At 43.3% G+C, this 22,740-nt stretch overlaps 1 protein-coding gene across 4 annotated transcripts in view; it reads right to left on the reverse strand.

The window, feature by feature from the left end:
• Positions 1-394: 394 nt before the first annotated feature.
• ARHGAP30 (Rho GTPase activating protein 30) overlaps positions 395-22,740 on the reverse strand; it is a 51,393-nt gene continuing 29,047 nt past the window's right edge. Inside the window, exons 5-12 of one of the 4 annotated variants that reach the window (XM_029581141.1) lie at positions 16,471-16,578; positions 15,519-15,643; positions 14,313-14,496; positions 9,376-9,473; positions 8,375-8,452; positions 5,729-6,235; positions 3,992-4,272; positions 395-1,381 (exon numbers count right to left, since the gene is read on the reverse strand). In XM_029581141.1, the coding sequence (XP_029437001.1) occupies positions 509-1,381; positions 3,992-4,272; positions 5,729-6,235; positions 8,375-8,452; positions 9,376-9,473; positions 14,313-14,496; positions 15,519-15,643; positions 16,471-16,578 (2,254 nt within the window). In that variant the 3' untranslated portion in view covers positions 395-508. Of the gene's footprint in view, positions 1,382-3,991; positions 4,273-5,728; positions 6,236-8,374; positions 8,453-9,375; positions 9,477-14,312; positions 14,497-15,518; positions 15,644-16,470; positions 16,579-22,740 lie in introns of all 4 variants that reach the window. The other 3 variants (XM_029581139.1, XM_029581142.1, XM_029581138.1) reach the window with 3 other exon arrangements.

Here is a 22,740-nt window from a genome sequence, read left to right on the forward strand (position 1 = left end):
CCATGCGTTTCATGTGAATCACCAATATAATAGATCTGTGTGTTCGTAACTGGACACTGTGTTGACTCTTTCTCTTTGGCAAGAGCCACGGCTGCATCAAAAGATTTGCTTCCACCCTTGCGCCAATTGGAATGGCGCTGTTTTTGGAGGGAGCCTCCAGGAGTATGACCAATATCCACACTGTAACTCTTTTCTGGCTTGCTGTGCTTGCCACTGTGGCTCAGTCCTGTCTCTTTGTTACCTGCAGAAGCTGCTCCCACATGAATTTTACTCTTTAGTGCAGGAGGGAGCTTGGCAAATTGAGGCTTGGGGGGTACAACTGGCACTGATTTCACCTGCTGGATTCTAGCAAGAGTGGAAATTAGTTTCATGGACACACTTCCATCAAGATAAACTCGAGGGTGTGACTTGTTTTCAGGTATTTGGAAGGATTCAGTTGGTACTGGTTTCCCAGCTTTGTGAAGGAAGATGTTGGTTGGAGCTTCAAATGACTGTGTATTGTCTGTTTTCACTGGATAAGATGCACCTTCAAGTTGCTTGTCTCCTTCTGGAAATGTAGATTCTCCTTGGTTCCCTGCCAGACTGCTACCATCAGCTTCCAAAAAGAAAAATTAGAAGGAGCAGCAGCCTGGTCCTCTTCAAGTTGTCTAAGGATTGTTGCGAGCTCTTCTTTGCAAATGCATTCTCCTTCAGGAGACCCTCTTGTTTCCATATTCTTATTCTCCTCCCAGATTGCCACAACTGGATCATCTGTGGATGGAGCAGCCTTCTCAGTTCCATGTGGGCTGGGATGTTCTGCACTGCCCAGGCAGATTATTTCCATACCTGGACTATCTTCATCCACAAGCATCACCTCTTCTATTTTCTGGCTAGCTGGAGGAGAGTCAGTCAGGCCGTCCTCAATCATGTTCAACAGTTCCTGAAGCTGATTAAGACTAGAATGCGTGTCTACTGATGTTATTCCAGTAGGGTGATCCTGTTCAGTTTCTCTTGCATCTACACGAGCTGATGGGACATGCATCGCAGCAGGCCCAAGCTCCATGAATGGCAAGAGACCAGCAGAATCTGTAGCAGGTCCCCCCTCTTCCGATGTTCTCCTTGGATGCACATCGGCTGACTTTTGGGGGGCATCTTCCTTTAAAGCACGTTCTGTTGTGGGCATGCCCAAAACTTGGTCACCTGAAAGCTCTTGAGTAGCCTGGGCATCGCTGACTAAAGGGCTGAGATCATCGTAAGCACTTAGAAACACCTCTTCGGAGTTTTCCTCCATCTCCCTGCCCAGCTCGTCAACGTCTGAGCAACCAGTGGCCATAAAGTACATCTGGTCACAATCCTCATCGGACAGGTCATCTGGAGGTGGCTCCACCGAGAATTCCTCCATCTAGCAGTTCACAGTAGAAAAAAAAAATCTTAGAAATGTCACAAAATATGCTTTCAATCAAATCAAAATGCCATGCCAAATATACGGAATGAAAATCTTTTCTCTTTCAGGTGCTGGCTTTCCTTTTAGCTGTGTCCTTTATTAATAAACTAACTCTTCTGATTTGGATCTCTCTCCTATAAAATACTGTTTTCAGCCTTTCCTGTCTTTCAGTGGTGGCTGCTGACCCTGGTGTGTATATACTGCAAGTTAAAACCCTGAGCAGGGGACACATGAAGCCATGGTCGGCTTCTCCGCCTGCAAGGACTGACTTTCTTGTATAATAAGAGGCAACCCTCACACCTGCATGTGGCGTAGGAAAGCTCTTTAAAGGCAACTGCCTTCTGGGATTGGAATAGGATCTGATTGCGCTGGCGGAGTTTTGCCTGTGCGCTCTTATCTTTGTAGGAGTATGCCAGGGAATGGAACCATGTGATAGACTGACGACTACATTCAGACACACTTTCAGGGTGAAAAATTACAAATGTGAGCATCTCATCCAGTCATGCAGACCTGACCAGTGATGCATTGGAAGGGACTTCTCTTGAATTCTATTAACTTATTTTAAGAGAACAAATGTTGTGTCACTGAGTGGAACAGAGCCTGTGGGAGCCCCACTGGAGACACAATAATGATACAACTATGATCAAAGCCATGTTAAAAAAAAATATATATATATGGCGAGAGGGCAGGTCACGCATATTTCTTTTCATGCAGAAATCCACTGCTTATTCTTGGGTTAAGCAGCTTGGAATCTATCTACCCCTTGGGATCCTGCCAGGTACTTGTGACCTGGCTTGGCCACTGTTGGAAACAAGATACTGGGCTTGATGGACTTTTTATCTGACCCAGTATGGCAAGTCTTGTGTTCTTATGAACTTCTAAGTCTATAGATCCTTTCCTGCGTTTATCCTACTAGGCTTCACCATAAGCAAAAATATGAAAATTTCCAACAATGGGAGGTTCTATGAACCTATAGTTACTTTTGAGTAATTGTCGGGATCTACCCCCTACAGGATGGGTCATTTGTCCAACATCTGTATAGGTGACTCCACGAGTCATCAGGGGGAGACATCGTCCAGAGGAGCTAGGGAGTGGCAGCAAAGGCTGTGGTTTTCCAAGCTCCTGGAAAAGGAAGGGCCGTTTACCTTCCTTTTTTTCCTTTGTGAGAGTGAGTTGCCTTCTCTACTAGTTTGAGTGGGCACCAGTCGGCAGTCCAGGAAGGTTACTGTCCTAGTCATCAGGTACAGGAGAATTGTCCAGGAATCTGCTGCACTAGCTAGAAGTATCTACTTTGTAAATGGGACAATAGGATTTCATTTAGCTTCCAACTGTGTTTCTAAGAGAGACAAAAGTCTTTTGGGGACAAGGGGAAGATCCAACTTTACTGCAAACCTTTCTTAAGTAGCCCGATAAACTATTTTTAGTGCTTTCGGATCACGGAACTTCACAATTACCCTGTTTCAGGGAGGATTCTGAATAAAGGGAGCTACACCTGTGATGGTGAATCCTGTGGTGTATCCTTCATCACCACCATCCTATTATTCATCCGTGAGCCTCGGGGCCCTCTCTTCTGCCCACTTCTCTGTTCTTCGCTCTCTCATCTTTATGCTGACGACTCCCAGATCAGTGGCTTTACAGCACAACTTTCATCCAGTCCAATCCCAAATCTCTGCTTGCGTGTCTGACATCGTTACCTGCATCTCCTTCCGATACCTTAAATTTAGCATGTCTAAGTTCTTGTTATCCTTTCTCCCCAATCCACCTCATCTTCCCTCTTTTTCTATCTCCGTGGATAATACTTTTATCCTCCCAATCCTTTCAGTCGAGTTAGCCTCGACTTCTCTGTCTCTCTTTCCTCCTCAGCATACATCCAAAACACTCCTAAAACATGCTGTTTCTGTATAGTATCACCAAAACCTTTTCTTCCCTTTCAAAACCATTACCAAAACACTCCTCTGCTCTTTCATCACCTCCCGCTCCTCCGAGTTCTCCCAGGGAGCCACTTGTCTCCACTGCGGTCTATTCAAAATTCAGTTGCGTACCTTATCCTCCTCTAAGGGTCCTTCTGACCATGTAACCCCTTTTCTCAGCTTTCTACCTTGGCTCCCCATCCGTTTCCACGCACAGTTCACACTCCTCCTGTTCATCTTCAAATGCTTTCACTCTTTGTCTCCTCCTCTCTTATCTTGCCCTGCTTCCCTCCTGGTGACCTCTGTTCGTTGGGCGAGCTTCTCTATCACCAGCTCCCACTTCCGTGCTTTTTACTTTGCTGGGCTGTTTGTCTGGAACAGCTTTTCTGAGCTGCCGCATCAAACTCCCTCTCAAGCCCTATTCAGTCCCCTTCTAAAAATATCTTTTTTTTGTGCGTTCACTGTGATAAATACATTTCCTAAAATCTCTTATTTGTCTTGTCTGTCTGTCTTGACTTAAACTGTAAGCTCCACAGAGAAGAGACTGTTTCTTATATGTAAATTTAGCAATTTGCTAAATTCTTCTCATGTCTGTGTATATTTTTGGTAGCGCCATAGAAATGATAAATAGTAGTAGTAATAGACTGCCACTCATCACCTTACTTGCCTGCATGTTAAAATCATTCATGAATCCACTTCTGATATCCTCCTCCAACATGTCGCCAGCGGTTAGAAAGTATCCGATGGGGTTTCCCGCATGCTGCGGCATCTCCTCCTCCACAGCAGGAGAACTGCCCGTCTCCATTTGGCCATTTCCACGCAGATCAGGAATGCCGGTCTCCAGGTAGCCATCTTGACTGTCCAGGAAGGAAAAAGAGTCCTGGACCTCCAAGGAAAGGCGCGCATTCGTGATGCCGTCACATGCTTCTGCCTTTTCTACTTCAAATTAAAATAAGATATTAAGCATCAGTGGGTGAGAAACAGCATTATCTCTCCCTTCTATTCCAGGTACAACTGAAATGTGGACATGATGCAGTCAGTGCAGTTTCACGATAATCCGTGCATTGTGCATTGGTAAATCCGATGCTTCGCAGTGGCCTAAATGCATCTCCTTGGATATCAGTTCTAATCCCGGCACTGACTCTGTGTCACCTTCAGCAAGTCTCTTTGGGGCAACTTTTCAAAGAGCCAGTGAGCAGCAAGGATATCTGGGAAGGTTTTAGCTGGCCATGCTTAGGCTAATTATCAGCCACAACCTAGTCAGCTAGATTGTAGCTAAAAATTAGCCTGTAATTAACTAAGCCGGGTTGGCCACAGATTAACTTAGTGAAAATGTATGCCCCTCTCCTGAGAATCCTTATGTTAGATGGATATATCCACAGGAAAAAAAAAATCATCTCCCACCCAGCAGTGCCGATCACTCAAATACCCCATTGGCCTCTCCAATCCAGGCAAATAGCTAAATTTAACTATTTATCCCCAATCAGTTTTTTAAAGGGGCCGTAGCTGCATAACTCCCAAAGTTACATAGCTAGAGACTTTGAAAATTGTCCTTTTTATCTCTCTGTGCCTCTTAGTTTCTCCATCAGTGATCAAATATTTGCTCCCCTTTCTCTGGAAGACACCATGTGGTGACCTTGCAAGGAGACAGACATATGGACATCCACCAGCGTATTAACATCCCAGTTGGGAGCTGATCCAAGGGATCAGGAGTAGTGGCATGGACTGCCATGTGGGGACCCGAGTGTAATTCTCAGACCAGGTTTTCCATTCTCTGGATCTGTCGGGGATGGAGATGCTGTGGAAGTACCTATGTAGATTATAAGATTTTCTGGGGCAGGGACTTAGTGTACCTAAATACTAATAATGCAGTAAGCCAACCTTGAGTGGGTTAAACATCCAAAATTAATGTTTTTTTTTAATTATTTCTAGTTGATGCATGCCACGCAGAATGAGGTGAAAACCCAGGCCATGGCTTCTCTTTGCGTTCCAAAATTTGGAACAGAGATTGGGCATTCTTGCCCCCCAGAGCCATGTCATCACACTGCTGCACGGCTGGCAGATGAGTTGGAGGTGCAGGAAACCTTGGGGGGTATCTTTCATCTCCAGTCATTCACCTGATGGCCAACAAAATTCAGAGGTATTTTTCGAAACCCAGGAAAACTGATTCCATAAAGAGAGAAAAGGTGTGGTATCTTAGTTCTTACGTAAGGAAGTTTAAGAACTGTCTCAGAAATAAGCAGAAAAAGATGAGCTGCTTTTTGATTTGGTTGGTTTCTACGCACATTACTTGAGCAGACCAACCTGGCTCAGCCAATCAGAGAAGAGGAGTTTTTCAGTAGTGTATGGTCACTATTGTATATCATCGTATAACCCATAGACCCTTAAAACTCACCAGCATTTTCTTCCATCTTGCCATGGCCTTGGAGTTCGCTCACTTCTTTTTGGTCAGATGGTTGATCTTTTGGGGGCAAGGAGTTCTCTAGCTCCGTGCGGTCTACGATGGAGAAGTTCAGGGCTGGGCACTCCAGTCCCCGGGTGAGGCGGGACAAGGTGAGGTTGGAGGTAATATGAAAGGGGACGGTGACTGAGAAAGGACCAGAGATGTGGACCCCGGCACACTTCTCTGCCCGGTTCCGCGCTGCCTTCGGCGATCGGCCTTGGGGAGTCCCCCCTAAGGAAGACCGTCCCACTTTAGGGGTGGTGGGCTCCGATTTGGTAGTGGTCTCAGTCTCATAGTCGGGGAGATTTTGATTCCCCTCCTCTTTGCTTTTCTGCTGAGGATACTCATCAGACTCCAGGAGGTTCTGGCCATCTTCGGGTTGGGTGCAAGGGCCGAAGCTCTCGTGCCGGATCGGGATCTGATTCTTCTGGGACCGTTTCCTCAGCAGACTGCTCTGATCTGAATTCATAATGCAAACAAAAAAATGTAGCGTTCATAATGGCCATGGATCTGATTTATCAAAAGAAGTACCCGTGTCTCGTTCTGGAAGCTGAATCCTCCAGAAGGATTCAGACAGACTAGGTAGTGTCAGTCCAGAACAAGCTTATAAAATGGCACAGTGTTTGCACCACAAACCCCTATCACATGAGGCTTAAATGATGTACAGAGGAAAGGAGAGGGCGGGGGCTATAATAGATATTTCAATACTTGAAAGATTATTTCACCAGAGAAAGGGAGGTGGACACATGAAAAAACTTCAAGGGATTCATCTCATAATGGGATGGGGATCCTTATTGTAATCACTGACTCGGATATGACTCAAAACTGCACTCCCACCACTGCACCTAAGGCATATACGTTTGCCTGTGGTACGGCAGCTAAAGAAGGGAGCCGTGAGATTTCGGATATCCTTCATACATCGTGGGATAATACTTATGCTGCTACAACGCAGGGTATCACAGCATGCAGAGAATCCAGCTTTCTTCAAGACTGTTACAGCTGCTCTGCTGCACCACATACATGGTTATGCTCTGTCTTAAAACTCCTTGCTGTGCATCTGAAACCACCCTCTGCCCAGCAGCCCTTGCCTTCTCCCCGGTGGCTGAAGCTAGTTTGTTGTGCAGCTGAAAACTGGTTTGGATCCGGTTTTTCAAGCTCTTTGGACAAGAACATTAAAGGGCGAATTTTCACAAGCTTTGCCGGGGGTGCGCATCAAAATGAGGAGTTAGGCACATAGGTCGCCTGCATGCATTCAAGAGGATTTTCAGCCACCTAAAAGTCCACTGGCAAGTTCATAATATGCGTACGTCTGTACGCCAAAAGAAAAAAGTTGTTCTGAGCCAGGCACTGTGGATCTCCATATGCAGCTCGAATGGCTGTGGCATATGCCGTTTTCTCCTGCTTTTGCAATAAGTAAAGTGCCGCATGTATTAGCCATATAACATCCCAATAGGCGAGCTCAGTTTGGGGCCGATGCAATAAATCTGCATGGAAAACGGGCGCTCGGTGTCGAGCTCCCACTTTCCTAACGCGCACCCAGCCACCTCTCCTAGGTATGCGATCGACTATTTAAACAAGGGTTCGCGCTGCCAAGGAGGCGCTAGGGACAAATGTGCGCCCCTTGCGCCGCCTCGGCACGGCTGCCCAGGAGGAGGTGGCTGTCAGCGGGTTAGGAAAACAGATGCTCAATTTTACAAGTGCCATTTTCTTAACCTGTGCACAGCCCTGGGTTAGGAAAATGGGTGCTCGTTAACTGAGCATTCCTTTTCCTAACCTGACTGCGATACACTTTTTTTTTTTTTTTAAACCTTTTGGGTCCTTCGACTTAATATCGCCATGATATTAAATCAGAGAAAGTACAGAAAAGCAGTATTTTCTGCTTTTCTGTACACTTTTTTCAGCTGCTCTGGGCAGGTGTTAATTTCTGTGTGTAAAAATATGCGGGTCAGGTGCACACCTGTTTTTTGGATCTGGGGGAGAATAGCTAATAGCCTCATCAACATGCGTTTGGACACACGTTTTGCATCGGCTCCTTTATGCCTTGTATTTGAAAATTGGACTGGTTTTGCGCAAGTTTTGCAATAATGCATGTAATATTAACCCCTGTATGATCACTGAACCCATGAGACAATTTGATGGGCTTTGCTATGCCATACATCATTTCTAGTACTTTCAAAGCTTTGGATCCAGTGGATTCACGGACACCAAGGAACCCAGTTCCGGGACAGCGAATCCTGACTTTGACCCCCCTCTTCATGACTACCTGTGGAGCTGATAGCTGATGGAGCAAAGCAAGACTGCAAATCACACGATGCACTAGGAGTGGAAGGGCCGCAAATTCAAAGAAACAGGGCCAGCCAAACAGCTCCCTTCTATAACCGGCTCGCTTAGCAATTCTGCGATTGTAACTCAGTAAAAAGGAGGTGTGCAGGGTGGGGTGGGTGCTGGCTGCCCTGAACCCGCATGAGACGTTCATATCCGCTTGAAGTACCAGTTAAAATCATTTTGCTGCATGGCTCACTTGCTTAATGTGTCAATGAATGCTCCATGCTGCTTGGCCAGCAATGAGACACACCTTTGCTATACTGGTTGGGTTACCTTCGTTTGTGCAGGGCATGGAGCTCAGAGAATCCATGCTTTTTGCCGGCCTCAGGTTCATTTTACTGGATTTGTCATCTGCAAACAAAACAATTTACATAAGAATAAAACAATTTAAATAAGAAACGTAAGCAGGACATGTGAATCCAGATATTATTGGGCAGGGGACAGTCAACCAGCAAGACTGGCATATGGCACCCAACCTGTCAAAGAGATGCATTGGAAACACTAAGCCTAAAAAGTGTGGGAAGACGAGTTCATAGATGCAATAGGGAAACATAGAAGCATGACAGCAGAAAAAGACCATATGGCCCATCCAGTCTGCCCGTCTGTCCAATTAATTTAGCATTCTAATTCTCATCACTTCCTTAGAGATCCCCCCTGTATTTATCCATGCATTCTTGAATCCAGATACTGTTTTTGTCTCCACCACTTCCCCTGGGAAGCTGTTCCATGCATCCACCACCCTCTCTGTAAAGAAATATTTCCTAAGTTTACTCCTGAGTCTACTCCCTTTAACCTCATCTCATGACTCCTTATTCTAGAGCCTCCTTTCCATTGAAAGAGGCTCAGCTCCTGTGCATGCAAACCTTTGAGATATTTGAATGTCTCTATCATATCTCACCTTTCCTCTAGGGTATACATGTTTAGAACATTGCTTTACAATGAAGACCACTACCCTTTTAGTAGCCACCCTCTGGACCGACCCCCATCCTGTTTATATCCTTTTGAAGGTGCGGTCTCCAGAACCGTACTCAGTATTCCAAGTGAGGTCTCACCAAGGACCTACACAGGGTCAATATCACCTCCTTCTGACCATTCCTCTCCCTATGCAACCAAGCATCCCTCTGGCTTTTACCGTTGCTTTATCCACCTGTTTGGCCACCTGAAGATCATCAGGTACAAGTAAAACCAAGATTGGCTCAGCCTATGCTGATGACCTGGAGCCATTGAATAAGCCCAAGAGTTGCATTCGGGAAGTGGAAGTCAGGGTCCGTTACCTTTCTCCTCCATTTTGGCGGACTTGCGTTTGGAATCATTGCCAGAGCGCCCTAGGTTGAAGATGGATTTCCATTTCTTGGCTTTTAAGGAGCCCTTCCTTCTGTGAACAATGAAACCAGAGTTTAGACATCTTGGCCTTGTCAGATTTTTGGCCCAGGAATTGGTTCCCATTTGTTACTTTGTCTTTTGATTCACCAGGCCCTCCAGCTCATTACAAAATGAGTTTGCAAAATTCTGTGATACGATTGGTCACTCGGGCCCAGCATGCTTTGCTCTGATGCCTCCATTGGTTCCTTGACAGCGTTCATTTGGGTACCTGCGCAGCAAATAACCATTGGCAAGCCAGCTTTCCACAAAAGCGGATGATAGCAGAAGGCAGTAATGCTGCCTCACAGAGGTGCATGCAACATCTGAAGTAGAGGCATGCATCCTGACTCAATCGGGAAGGCCACTGGACTTTGCCTGGCAACTGTTATGACAGGAGGAGGAGTAGAAGGGGGTTGAATGCTGGTGTGTCAAATGGCTCTGATTATTGGTAATGGTATTATATACAAACCTGCAATTCCACTCACTAATACGGACAGCTCTGTACCTAGACCAGTAATTCTTCTCTCACTTACGGGCCGATACAGTAAAAATCGCAGGAGAGCAGGCGAGCGATACAGTAAATTAATTTATTTAATTTAGGGCCGGCAGTAAAAAGAGGTGCTAGGGACACTAGCGCATCCCTAGCACCTCTTTTCGGACAGGAGTGGCGGCTGTCAGCGGGTTTGACAGCCGAAGCTCAATTTTGCCGGCGTCGGTTCTCGAGCCCGCTGACAGCCACGGGTTCAGAAACTGGACGCCGGCAAAATTGAGTGTCCGGTTTTCAAGCCGCGGGCCTATTTCAATTTTTTTTTTTTTTTTTACTTTTTTTTAACTTTCGGGACCTCCGACTTAATATCGCCATGATATTAAGTCGGAGGGTGCACAGAAAAGCAGTTTTTACTGCTTTTCTGTGCACTTTCCCAGTGCCCGGAGAAATTAACACCTACCTTTGGGTAGGCACTAATTTCTGAAAATAAAATGTGCGGCTTAGCTGCACATTTTGCTTTCTGAATCGCATTTTGCAGGCGCTATTAGGTTCAGGGGGGTTGGACGTGCGTTTTCAACGCGCTAATACCCCTTACTGAATAAGGGGTAAAGCTAGCGCATCAAAAACACGAGTCCAATCACGGGTTAACAGAGCGCTCCACTGGAGCGCACTGTACTGTATCGGCCTGTAATTATGACAGCACTATACCCAGACCAGTAATTCTGCTGTCACTAATAGGGACAGCACACAGGTTGCCCTCTCCCACTGTCCCCCTCCAGCAACTGAGATATTCTTGGGTGCCACGTATGCTGTGGGGCCAGTCCAGGCAAAAGATGCATTTCTAGAGCCTCTATACCAGCCTGCCTTGGTGCCTCCTTAAAAAGCATTCTTTAGTCCCACCCAAACCCAGAAGAAAGGTTAAGGGAGAGAAAGAGAGACTGAGACTGTTAGGAGATTCCCCCAGGCCAAAGGAAAAAAAAGAGAGAGAGCCCTATATAAAACCTAGATGGTAACAGAATACCTCACCTTTGTCACACATGCAAAGCACTGACTGACCCTTACCTAATACATAAGGGACCACAAATTAGAGATAAAGACAGAGAAAAAAACTGAAATTGAAATCGCATAAAGCCAGATTCTGCATGCAATGCAACACCAGAAAAACAGAAATGCATTTCTTCCTGTACTGTGCAAAATACAAAGATATCAGAGATGCATGTTCTCAAAGGTGATAAAGAAAATCAGAGACTTCCCACAAAAGACTGAACAGGAAAAGCTTGGTGCATTCTTATTGGAAACACAAGAAATAGCAGCTGATACAATAACAGTAAAATATGTTGTGTCCTGCCCCTAGGCCAGAAACGTAATCTGTCCAGTGACAATATGGACCAGCACCAGGGCTGGATTCCTCTGAATGGTTAAATAGGACTACTAAATTAACAGATGAAATAAATCCCACAAAAAATATTTACATTAAGGAACCAAAACAAATAAATCTCTGGCATAATGAACAAATAAAAGAAGTTAAGCGAAATCTTAGGAAAAAAGAAAATGAATGGAAAGGAAATAAAACAACCGAAAATTTAACAAAACACAGAAAACTTCTGGCTCACTACAAAAAAGTAATCCTTGATGCAAAAAAAAATATTTCAGCTCTAAAATAGAAAAATTTACAAATAACTCTAGAACTAACCAGTGATAAAACAAACAGAACCTACCCGAAACTCGATACAACGAAGTAGCACAGTTTTTCAAAGAAAAAATTGAGAATTTAAGAACCAAAATTCCCAAAACAACTAAACAAGAAGTCAAAATGCACACCAGGGATGTAACTAAATGGTCTTCATTCACTGAGGTGTCAAACATAGAAGTAGAAACCATGATAAAAAATTTAAACCCCGCCCCACATACAGTCGACACCCTGCCTATAATGAAATTAAAAAATTTAACTGACATAGCTGCCCCATCACTAGCAAAAATCATAAACCTATCTCTCGAAGAAGGTTCAATGCCTGACATCCTGAAAGGAGCCATTATTAAACCAATCATTAAGAAAAAAAACCTCGACCCCCCCCCCCCCCCCCCCCCCCCAAGCCTGAATAACTATAGACCAGTATCTAATTTACCAGTGATAGCAAAACTAATAGAAAAAACAGTCCAAAAACAATTATCGGAACACCTAGAAAGCAATAACATCCTATATCCTGCACAACACGGATTCCGCAAACATTATAGCACAGAAACACTACTACTGGCACTAGACAATATTTTAAGAGGCTTTGACAGTGGAACACATTACATCCTTGTTTTATTAGACCTTTCCTCAGCATTTGACACAGTGAATCATAAAATATTAATTAAAAGACTCGAAGAAATAGGGCTGCACAGTAACACACTAGCCTGGTTTAAGTCATATTTAAATAACAGATTTTTTCAGGTACAAATCAAAAACACAAAGTCAGAGAAAGTAAATTTACAAACGGGAGTACCACAAGGATCAGCATTGTCTGCAACACTCTTTAATATTTACCTCCTCCCGTTATGCCACCTGCTAGCAGGCCTTGGACTCATACACTTTGTATATGCAGATGACATACAGCTAATCCTACCCATTGAATACACAATTGAAAAAACAATCAAACTAGCCAATATGTATCTTGACATAATCAAACAGCTATTAAACCAAATGGAGCTAGTGATAAACATCCTATCCCATGGATATGGATATCCAAATGGAGCTAGTGATAAAAATCCTATCCCAGTTGGTAATTTCCTTGTTCATTGTAACTATTATTTTCTGCACCAGTTCAATTACCCTAGTTCTATGTTTATTACACGACTTGTTAAATGTAAACCGACTTGATGCAACCTTTGGTCGTGAAAGCCGGTATAGAAATTAATAAATAAATAAATAAATAAATTGATAAAACAGAATTCCTGCACTTAGAACGAAAAAACATAAACCCAATACAATCACCAATAACGATTAACAATAACCAAAGAGTAGAATTAGCAGAAAAGGTACGTAGCCTAGGTGTCATACCTAGACTGTGAACTAAACCTGAAACAACACATATCACTGTAAATAAAAAAGGGATACGCTAAACTAATGGTACTCAGGAAGTTAAAACCTTTACTAACACTATCAAATTTCTGAACAGTTTTGCAAGCACTGATTATTGCAACGCCCTGTTCCTAGGACTACCACAGGTGACCACACGACCTCTTCAAATATTGCAAAACAGCCGCAAGAATATTGACAGGTAAAAGAAAGAGTGACCACATTACTGGAACACTTGCAGAACTTCATTGGCTACCTATCAAAGAGTACAAAATAAAGCGCTATGCACAATACACAAACTAATTCATGATGAAAAAGCAGAATGGCTGAACACAGTATTACGTGTACATGTTCCATCCAGAAATCTAAGATCAGCTAATAAAGCACTACTGACTATCCCCTTGGTTAAGTCTGCTAGACTCACACAAGTAAGAGAGCGAGCACTATCTTTGGCAGGACCCACATTATGGAATTCAATGCCTCTGGAGATAAGACTGCAGAAAAACTTCAGTCTTTTCAGAGTAAGCCTTAAAACCTGGCTCTTTAAACAGGCTTTTTATAAAGAGAATGAAGAAAGCAAATAAGAGCATAACCCGGCACCGAATAGGTAGTTTTTAATCTCCTTTTCTTTCCCACCTTTAAATACACTTAAGATTATTTTCTTTATATATGAACTGCAATAGAAACTTCAACCTAACAAAATCAATACCCAACAAATAGTTTTATATTGAAAGAATCCTGTTACCGTGCATTATTGGCACGTTTATAATGTTTTCGCTATCCTAATTAATTTCTATTACTATATGTGCCTTTATGTAAACTGTTGTGATGGTTAATTTACTGAATGACGGTATAGAAATGTTTTTAAATAAATAAATAAAATAGGCAAATTAGGGACCTGACTTGGGAATGCCTCATGCTCAAAGAATGCCATGAGCCTTTAAGGAGCAGAGATTGGAGTCTGAGGTGAGAGATTGAGAGCTATAAGGGATACAGCTAGGGAGAGAGTAAGATCTGTGAGAGAAAAAACATAATCCACCCCCATCCTGGCCCCAACTTATTAGTCTGGCATTCCAACATCTCACAAGTAGATGTTGCATTTTTATTGCCAGTCTGCACAAAATATATTACTGACCCCTAGTCTAGCACATATCTCCTACAGGATGGCCTACCACATTTCTCCTACATAGAGTTGATTTGCACTGAGTTAATCCAAGGTCATCAAGTTTGAATTGGCCCAGTGTCAGTATCTCTCGTTATTCAACAAATTCTCATGAAGAGGAAGTAACTGCAACCATTACTTGTGATCAGCGATATCGATGATGGTGTGGTAAGGGCGGATCTGTGGAGGGCCATCTCCTTGGTTCAGCATGCTTGGCACGTTGATGGACAAACTCCGGAAGTAAACATCATCTTGGCCGATAACTGGTGGCATGGCCATGCCGGAAAAGTGGAGGGACTTCCTGTAACTCTCATTCTCTTTTCCTGTGCCCAAACAAAATGGAAGAAGTTTTAACATGAGACCAGCAGATGAACTTCCTGTCACCTTCATTCTTTCTTCTTGTACCCAAGAAAATAGAAAGTACTAGAAAAGGGGCGGGACTTCCTGAGACTCTGAATCTCACTTCCTGTGTCAAAGGAAAAGGTTGGACTTTCAGTGTGTGGTTGAGTCTCCACTGGAAACTGTTGGAACAGGTCTAATGACATACATGCATTTTTTCTTAGTTTAAGGGGTATAGTGATATCCACGTGCAAGAATCCACATTCTAAGGATATGCCACATGCACAAGCACCTTCTCGCCATTGTTGGTAGAAATGTGTGAGAAATTTTGCTCTCAAATCAGCCCTTTTACCTTTGAAAAATTTCCCCTGTAGGTTGCTATGGAGAAAGCAATCTACAAAATTGAACACTACTATGGAAAATTGCTGTTGTCTGTGCTTTTTTCACATTTTCATAAAATCCCTCTTCCCCCCCCCCCCCCCCCCCCCCCATCAATTCCCCTTTCCCCAACACACATTTTGGAACATGTGAGACCTGCAAAAGGAAAACCAATGCAAACACCACTTAAAAAGCTGCCAACCCCATGAAGTTTGACACCTTTATTCCCACATCTTCGCTCAGAATTCCCCCGTTAATGTCTCTGGCGAATACTTTAGCAAACATTTACCGGGAAAAAATCCTTCTGCAAAATGTTTGCAAAAGGATGTGAAAACATCTCTAATTTTAAGGGCATTTGTCTTCAGATTCCAGTATTCCTGAAACAGGGTACCAACCTTGTTCATCTGGTCCATGCATGCACAACTGAGGCCAACGGCTCTCTTGGTCCAGTTCGGGTTTTTCCCCCTGACATGCATGGACTCTTTGCTTTGATTTCCCTAAGAAAAATCAGGAAATAATAGCTCTATGCATGACAGAGATAAAGCCAGAACTGGATTCACCTGTCTAAAAAAAAAAAAAAAAAGATGTAATGCAAACACAGCACGTGATGGGGGGGAAAAGCACCTACCGAGAGGTGCGTTTTGGAAGAGCTGCTGCACGTGAGTGAGGATAAACTCCACCACGATGGACTGTACGCGAACCTCCATGAACGCAGCTGTGCCATTAAATCCGGAGGCCTCAATGTCCTTAGACCTAAGGAGGAGTGAGAAGAGAATGGAGGAAGAAATGATCAGGGTGAAGGATGTAGGAAAGGGGATAGAGCAAAGAGCCGGAGAATGAGAGGAAGGAAGGAGAGATGAGGCGAGGGCAAGAGAAATCTTATGAATGACTCTCACACTGGTTCCACCCTTCTATAACACTTTCCAAGGAAGCCGTTACTGTTTCACCTGCAGCATACAAATGTTTGTTGATTTCATTGGCTTCACTGTTTTATATAGATTTATTTGCTTTGACTGAAAACCAGCACCAGAGCTGGATATAGATGACACCTGTCATGTTTAAAGACGAAAGCCTTTGGGGGTGCTCAGGGCCTCGAGATGTCCATAAGAGTTCTGAAAGCTTGCACCACAGTTTATAGTACAAAACCATGGATGTAATTCAGAAGTATTCTATATATAAAGGTGACCAGAGTGGCTACTTGTCATCAGGGCAGGCTAAGTTGACCCTGATTTTACTTCTGTTGCACCTCTGGACTTGTAGTTCCAGCTGCTCTTAGAGAAATCAGAACTGCAAGTCTGTAGAGACAGTGAAGGGGGGAGGGGATAAAATCAAGGACAGCAGCAATGGATAGAACCCTGGGACCGGCTCAGTCATAGCTTACAGACAACGTGCTTGCTGGTAACTACCTAAAGACAGAAACATCACCCTTTTCTCTAAAACTCTGAGCTGTCTGTCCCAGCCATAGGTGCCAGCTCTGAGGCTGCCTGAGCACCCCCAATATCAGATCAGCCTCCCACATCACATGTTCCCTCTCACTGCTCCTCTCCAGTCACCGCAATATTAATCTCCAGGGATCCTACCGGAGCAGGTTAGGTGCCCAGACAATGGCCAGGTTCCTCGCATGCATGTTGGTCTCCGAGCAGAAGGAGGCCATATGAACCAGATGCTTCATTAGAAACTCCAAAGTCCTGGAGCACAGAAAAGAAAAAGGAAATTAAAATAAGAAACATATTAAAATAAGAAACATATAAGAAAAATCTTGTTCCAACGATGTCAGGAGGAGACTGGAGCCAAGCAAAGGCTAAAAAGCAGAGCTCCTAAGTAAGACCCCGTTTAATATCCCCACTAAAAGCTGCCAAACCTCGGGCAGAAGAGAATGGAGAAGTGCAATAACTTAATGGCAAGAAAAAAATCAATTCTTGAAATTCCATAAAATCTCAGAGAACAAGTAGAAAAAAAAAATAAGGCAAAAGATCATATTCAATAACAACATAAATAAGTGATCTGCTTGGAATTTCATTTAAACAACACAAACCTCAACGAACGCTGAGATCACAAAATAAAAGTCTTCTCTATCCCAATATTACAAACCTCCCATTTTCCGCAGACAAGAGAAAGTACGCTATCACTAGCGGGTCCTGAACTGTGGAACTCTCTCTACCGGAAGAATTAAGAACTACAACAGACAAAAAGAAATTCAAACAAGACCTGAAAACTTGGCTGTTCCAAAATGTGTACAACACTACATAATCTGTTAAACTACATAATCTCTTATCAAAATAAACTGTCTAGCATCTCAAGCCCTTATTATCTAAATAACAAACCTTAAAAAACAAAAAGTCATAAAACAGATGATATATAAAGACTTTATCATCCTCTACATTTATCACCCAAGTACCATACCTCAATGAGCATTCAATATGTGTTGTTCCCCTCTGTCTAGTCACTAATAATTGTGAACGTTATTGCTGTTACCCGTGATTTCTAATTTGTGAATGTTGACGCTGTAAACCGTGGGGATCTAGTGATCTTCATTTGGAACAACGGTATATAAAACCTCTAAATAAATAAATGGCAGCAGAAGCTGAAGCACCAAATGTGGCCATGGCGCAGGAAGTCTCGCAGAGCGTAGCTGAAATGCTTGAGCCACAGCCAGAGAAAATACAGGACTCAACAGAAAAAGTCAGAAAAGAAAATAGCAGACCCATGGAAACTGAAATGAAAATTTCTGAGAGTGAAGAGATGCTGGAAGAACTCAATGTTAAATTGAAAATCTAGATAGGAAAAACATAAAGGGGATAATGTTCAAAAGGATTTCCACTTGCAAATGTAACTACTATTTAGCAATTTCCGAAAGCCATTTACGCACATTTAAAGTATACAAATATCCTAAGCACAGTTTAATGGCAGATAAAGTGCATTTACATGTTTAAAACCCATGCTTTTGAAAATCAGGCCCGAAGGTTGGAAGACCCACCTCAATAAGCAAGAAAACAGAGGACGATGTAACAACGTAAAAATTGACAGGCTACAAAAATGGTGATAGACAAAGATCTCATGCAATTTATGGAAAACTGACTCCAAAAGATTGTAAGTGGCAGGCAGGGCAGTCACTGGACAAAATGGCGTCCCAACAAGGGTTGCTTTCGGTGCTTCCCCTTTCCATTTCATGTTTGCAGTTGCAGACTGATGCAAAAGGGCAACGTGAGACCCCTTTCTCTGGCTTGTTGCCCAGGGTGGTCACCCTTCTTGCCCACCGTTCATGATGGCCTTGGTGGCAGACCACACGCACGCTCCTCGTGTTGACCTGGTTGGCGCAGTGGGTTGGGAATGGTGGAGTGCTAGTAGGAAAGGCCATGGGAACCAGGAAGGCCAAGATGTTCAAGTAAAGCTATGCTGGAGTTAGTGACTGACTGAATTACCGTGGGACCCTCTTGGATGGGGGAGAAGAGGGGTGCTGGGTATAAACTATAGAAACATAGAAACATAGAAATGACGGCAGAAGAAGACCAAACGGCCCATCCAGTCTGCCCAGCAAGCTTCACATTTTTTTCTCATACTTATCTGTTTCTCTTAGCTCTTTGGTTCTATTTCCCTTCCACCCCCACCATTAATGTAGAGAGCAGTGATGGAGCTGCAACCAAGTAAAATATCAAGCTTGATTAGTTAGGGGTAGTAGGGGTAGTAACCGCCGCAATAAGCAAGCTACACCCATGTTTATTTGTTTTACCCAGACTGTGTTATTCAGCCCTTATTGGTTGTTTTTCTTCTCCCCTGCCGTTGAAGCAGGGAGCTATGCTGGATATGCGTGTAGTATCAGTTTTTCTTCTCCCCTGCCGTTGAAGTAGAGAGCTATGCTGGATATGCGTGAAGTATCAGTTTTTCTTCTCCCCTGCGGTTGAAGCAGGATATGCATTGAAAGTGAAGTATCAGGCTTATTTGGTTTGGGGTAGTAACCGCCGTAACAAGCCAGCTACTCCCCGCTTTGTGAGTGCGAATCCTTTTTTCTTCTCCCCTGCCGTTGAAGCAGAGAGCTATGCTGGATATGCGTGAAGTATCAGTTTTTCTTCTCCCCTGCCGTTGAAGCAGAGAGCTATGCGTGAAGTATCAGTTTTTTCTTCTCCCCTGCCGTTGAAGCAGAGAGCTATGCTGGATATGTATTGAAAGTGAAGTATCAGGCTTATTTGGTTTGGGGTAGTAACCGCCGTAACAAGCCAGCTACTCCCCACTTTGTGAGTGCGAATCCTTTTTTCCACATTTCCTCTTGCTGTTGTAGCTTAGAGTGATGTTGGAGTCACAGTAACCATGTGTATGTTTATTGAATAAGGGTATTATCTCCAGGCAGTAGCCGTCATTCTGGCGAGCCACCCACTCTTTATTGACGGCCTCTTGATTTTATGGATCCACAGTGTTTATCCCACGCCCCTTTGAACTAAAAAGGGGATCTTGCATGCTTAGCTACCCAGGAGGGAGGAGTACAATAAAGGAAGGGGAAAATAGCTGGGGTGGAACCCAGAAGGGCACAGGCTCCTCTCTCCCCACAGAAAGGTGCAATTTGAGCCACAGAATGCGCTTCAGTCATTCTATGGCTCAGATTGCACCGGGCCCCATAGTCTCTGAGAGTTGCAAGCTCTGCCAGGTTTACACCATCGGGGGTGAGGGGGGGGGCAGGAACCCTCTGATGGGGGAGAAGAGTCTTGGCGCTTTCCCAATGCACCTTAGCCTGAGTGCTGGCAGGCAGCACAAGCAGATGGGAGTAAACTACATGATGAGAGAACTAGGGTTGGTGGAATGCTTGAAGAACGTGAAATCCTCAGGATGATTATTTGTGCCTGGAAACTGAGAGTGGCACTACAAAGGGGAGTGTTGCGGTACTATGTGGATCATGCCCCTGTGTGGATACATTTGGATGTTCCTTCGGTGTTTAACAGGGAGCAGAACTGGAGATTCTCAATCTGGCTGTATACTGCACAAGTGTTTGACAAAGGGATGGGTGGGGTTTATAGAAAATCCAAAGAGAAAGTAAAAGTGGACTGGGAAACAAAAGCCCTTCTAAAAGAGGAGATAAACCCATTTATATTCCCACCCCACTCCCTTCTCTGACAGAGGGGCTGGGAGTCCAACAAAACCCCTTCCCAGCTAATTTAAGAGATACTGCCTTAATAATAGTCCCCTCCCCCCAATCCCAGCACACAAAAAGACAGCTTACCATTTCCCACTTCTGCTACTCAAAAAAAAAATCACCACACCAGTCTTACAAAATGAACCAGCTCCCCATTCAGAAGTTCATGGCAGCGCTCCTCGTTCACTTTTTGTTAAATTCCAAAACAAGTCAGGAAAATAATTTGCAAAGATCGTCAAGTGGATCTAACGCTGTTGGGAGTGAGGGCATGATTTCTGGGAAATTGGACTCCCAGATCAGTAGTAGAAATACATTATTTGAGGGTGCAGACATGGGTAATCAAGGCACAGCAGAAAACAATCTGAAATATGATATTGATTTATTTGATTTCCGATGTGGAAGCTGAACCTCTGTGGAGTTTTGGATCTTGAAGATTTCATTGTTGTACTGTTTAGGATGTGGTATGGGGATTTTATGATTGCGGTTTATGTATTTTGTGTTTTGTCTTTGTGCTTTCATGTAGTTTATGCTTGCTCTTGTGATTTGTTATTCAGGGTAAGTTATTTTTGTGATCTGCTTTATATTGTTTGTTATAAACTGTGAACCGTTTTGAGCCTGCATGATAAAAACAATAAGAAACTGGAATAAATAAATAACTGCCGGACAAATCCCAGGGGAGTTAAATTTCCTGCTAATCTGAACGCCCCCAAGATGTCCTAAGTGATTAGCTGGATGAAATTTTATCCAGTTAACTTAGGGGTGTTCCTCGGTGGGCCAAACTTAGCCTGATAATGCCGACACTCAGCATTATCCAGATAAGTTTAGGACTGCCTCCAAGCAGTCCCAAATTTATCTGAGCACATTCAGGATTACTTTCCCATTACATCTATTTATCAGAATGCAATGACTTCTATGAAACTCTCGCTGTTTGGCGTTAAACAGTGGTAACTGCTCATAAATTGGCTCTAAATGTGTCAAAGACAGATTATTATACTATCTTGATCTTCAATTCCATCCCTGCCTTCTGGTGTGAAATCCCAGGTGATTTGTCTCTTTGTGCTCAAATTAGACAATTAATTTTATTTATTTATTTATTGAGTTTTATGTACAGTCATTCGGTAGAGCCATCATAACGGTTTACAAAAATATACATTTTTCTTAGCAGTTGTGTAACAGAAAAAACAATGTGAACGTTATACATAATCCATAAGTATTACAAATTGCCTATTCTCTGTAAATTCAAACCTAGAGTTTAGGAGAATAATGCGGTCTCTGGTTATCACTAGCCTCCACTATTGCAATTCTGTTTCCCTGGGATTCCTGCCTCTTACTTCAAATGATACAAAATTCGGCAGCCTGATTACCGAATTGATCATATTGCTTCATTGGTTACCAGTTTAATGGCAGATAAAACGCACTCTGATAAGAACATAAGAAATTGCCATGCTGGGTCAGACCAAGGGTCCATCAAGCCCAGCATCCTGCATCCAACAGAGGCCAAACCAGGCCACAAGAACCTAGCAATTACCCAAACACCAAGAAAATCTCATGCTGTTCCCTAAGTCAACCTGATTAATAGCCATTAATGGACTTCTCCTCCAAGAACTTATCCAAACCTTTTTTGAACCCAGCTACACTAACTTCCCTAATCACATCCTCTGGCAACAAATTCCAGAGCTTTATTGTGCGTTGAGTGAAAAAGAATTTTCTCCAATTAGTCTTAAATGTGCTACTTGCTAACTTCATGGAATGCCCCCTAGTCCTATTATTCGAAAGTGTAAATAACCGATTCACATCTACTCGTTCAAGACCTCTCATGATCTTAAAGACCTCTATCATATCCCCCCTCAGCCGTCTGTTCTCCAAGCTGAACAGCCCTAACCTCTTCAGCCTTTTCTCACAGGGGAGCTGTTCCATCCCCTTTATCATTTTGATTTTTTAAAGCTTTGAGTAGTGACACTGCCATGTTAGAAATGTACAAACCAGCATCCTCCCATTGATGTGCCTTCAAGGATGCAACATTGGCAGTTGCAAGCCCCAAGTCTAGGGAAGCTGTTACACGAATCTTTGAGAAGAAAGGCAACTTTGAAATCGTTTAAGAAAAATCTGAAAATGCATTTACTTAGGGAAGCTTTTGGACAGTTGCTGGCAGTTTATATGGCCATGGTGTGCTAATCCTCCGCGAAGCAGATTAGTTGTGGTGTGTTCACCTGGATAATTAAATTAGACATATTTAATGTCAGGAACTGGGTGCTACACCTCAATATAGTTTTACTTGTTTTTTGGGGGAATCACTCTGCTTTCCTCTTATAAATGTTTTTGATATTTTTACATAATCAACTATATGGTGAATATAGCCGGTTACAGTTTATCTAGGTAAGTGTACCCGGATAACTTTTAACCTGCCTGGCTATATTCAGAATTCTAGACAGTGAAGTTTAAAGTTATCTGGATAAACATAGCCACATATATTCAGCAGGAGACATGTCCAGCTAAAGTTACCTGGTTATCTTCCCACTCGTCAAATAGAAAATATTGTAAAGCTTAGGGGCACGCTGAATGGGATATTGGTAATTTGGGGTATACCAAAACGTATTATAATTGCTGTAAAGGAGTATTCATACCGTTCCTGAATTTTGGGTAGCTGGCCATTAGAGGGGGCTCTAGAAGAGGCATTGGAAGGCTAGGTGGAAGTAATTAAGACATAAACAGGCGCCGGCAATCCCCT

The sequence above is a fragment of the Rhinatrema bivittatum genome, chromosome 16 (assembly GCF_901001135.1).
Source record: "Rhinatrema bivittatum chromosome 16, aRhiBiv1.1, whole genome shotgun sequence".
In the NCBI taxonomy this organism is placed as follows: Eukaryota; Metazoa; Chordata; class Amphibia; order Gymnophiona; family Rhinatrematidae; genus Rhinatrema; species Rhinatrema bivittatum.